The sequence below is a fragment of the Octodon degus genome, unplaced genomic scaffold (assembly GCF_000260255.1).
Source record: "Octodon degus isolate 3935 unplaced genomic scaffold, OctDeg1.0 scaffold00051, whole genome shotgun sequence".
In the NCBI taxonomy this organism is placed as follows: domain Eukaryota; kingdom Metazoa; phylum Chordata; class Mammalia; order Rodentia; family Octodontidae; genus Octodon; species Octodon degus.
Genome location: NW_004524627.1, coordinates 5,237,117 through 5,237,769, shown reverse-complemented (window position 1 = coordinate 5,237,769; position 653 = coordinate 5,237,117). Strand labels below are relative to the sequence as shown.

General features: G+C 61.6%; 1 protein-coding gene across 8 annotated transcripts in view; it reads right to left on the bottom strand.

The window, feature by feature from the left end:
• The window catches only part of Ank1 (ankyrin 1), a 121,606-nt gene that overhangs the window by 34,772 nt on the left and 86,181 nt on the right, over positions 1-653 (bottom strand). For all 8 annotated transcript variants that reach the window (XM_023717272.1, XM_023717271.1, XM_023717275.1 and 5 more), the window contains one exon: positions 78-232. In XM_023717272.1, the coding sequence (XP_023573040.1) occupies positions 78-232 (155 nt within the window). The remainder of the gene's footprint in view (positions 1-77; positions 233-653) is intronic.

Here is a 653-nt window from a genome sequence, read left to right as displayed (position 1 = left end):
CACCGGCTCCATGCCCCGGGACCCTAGTGGGCACTTCTAGCCTCTCAGCGGTCCCGAAAGCCAGGGCGCTGGCTCACCCTCGTCCATCCCGCTGAGGATCTGGTCCAGGCTGCTCTCTCCATAGCGGCTCCTGTGCTCCTTCCACACAGAGCCGTTCTCACTCCTCAGGACCACGAGTTCACGGTCCCCTCGGCCATGTGAGGCAAAATGGGGGATCTCCACGATCACAGGGCTGCAGGGGGGAACAGATGGTGGGGCGCTGCTCCCCATGTGGAGCACCGCAGTCTTCAGAGTAGAGCCCAGGGCCAAGGGTCCCACTGGAGTGACGGGAAGAGCAAGTGGGCAAGCACCTCCAGCCTGGGCCTCTGGAACCACCGCTCTAAGGCATGAGCCCGAGACCTGCCTGGCACCCTGACAGGACAGGCGAGCTGAGCTCTCAGGGCCTGGCCCCTTCAGCCATTGCACGCCAGCACGGGGTTTCCTCTGCAGGAAGCTTTGAGGGTCACAGTGAAAGAGAAAATGGGTGTGCAAGTGACGGCTTAGCACAGTTATGGGGCATAAGGTGGGAAGTGGAGATGGGGCGGTGCCCAAAGGGCGACAAAGCTCCAGAGACCCCATTAGCTTCCATGGCCAGGGACATCCCCTTTTTTTTT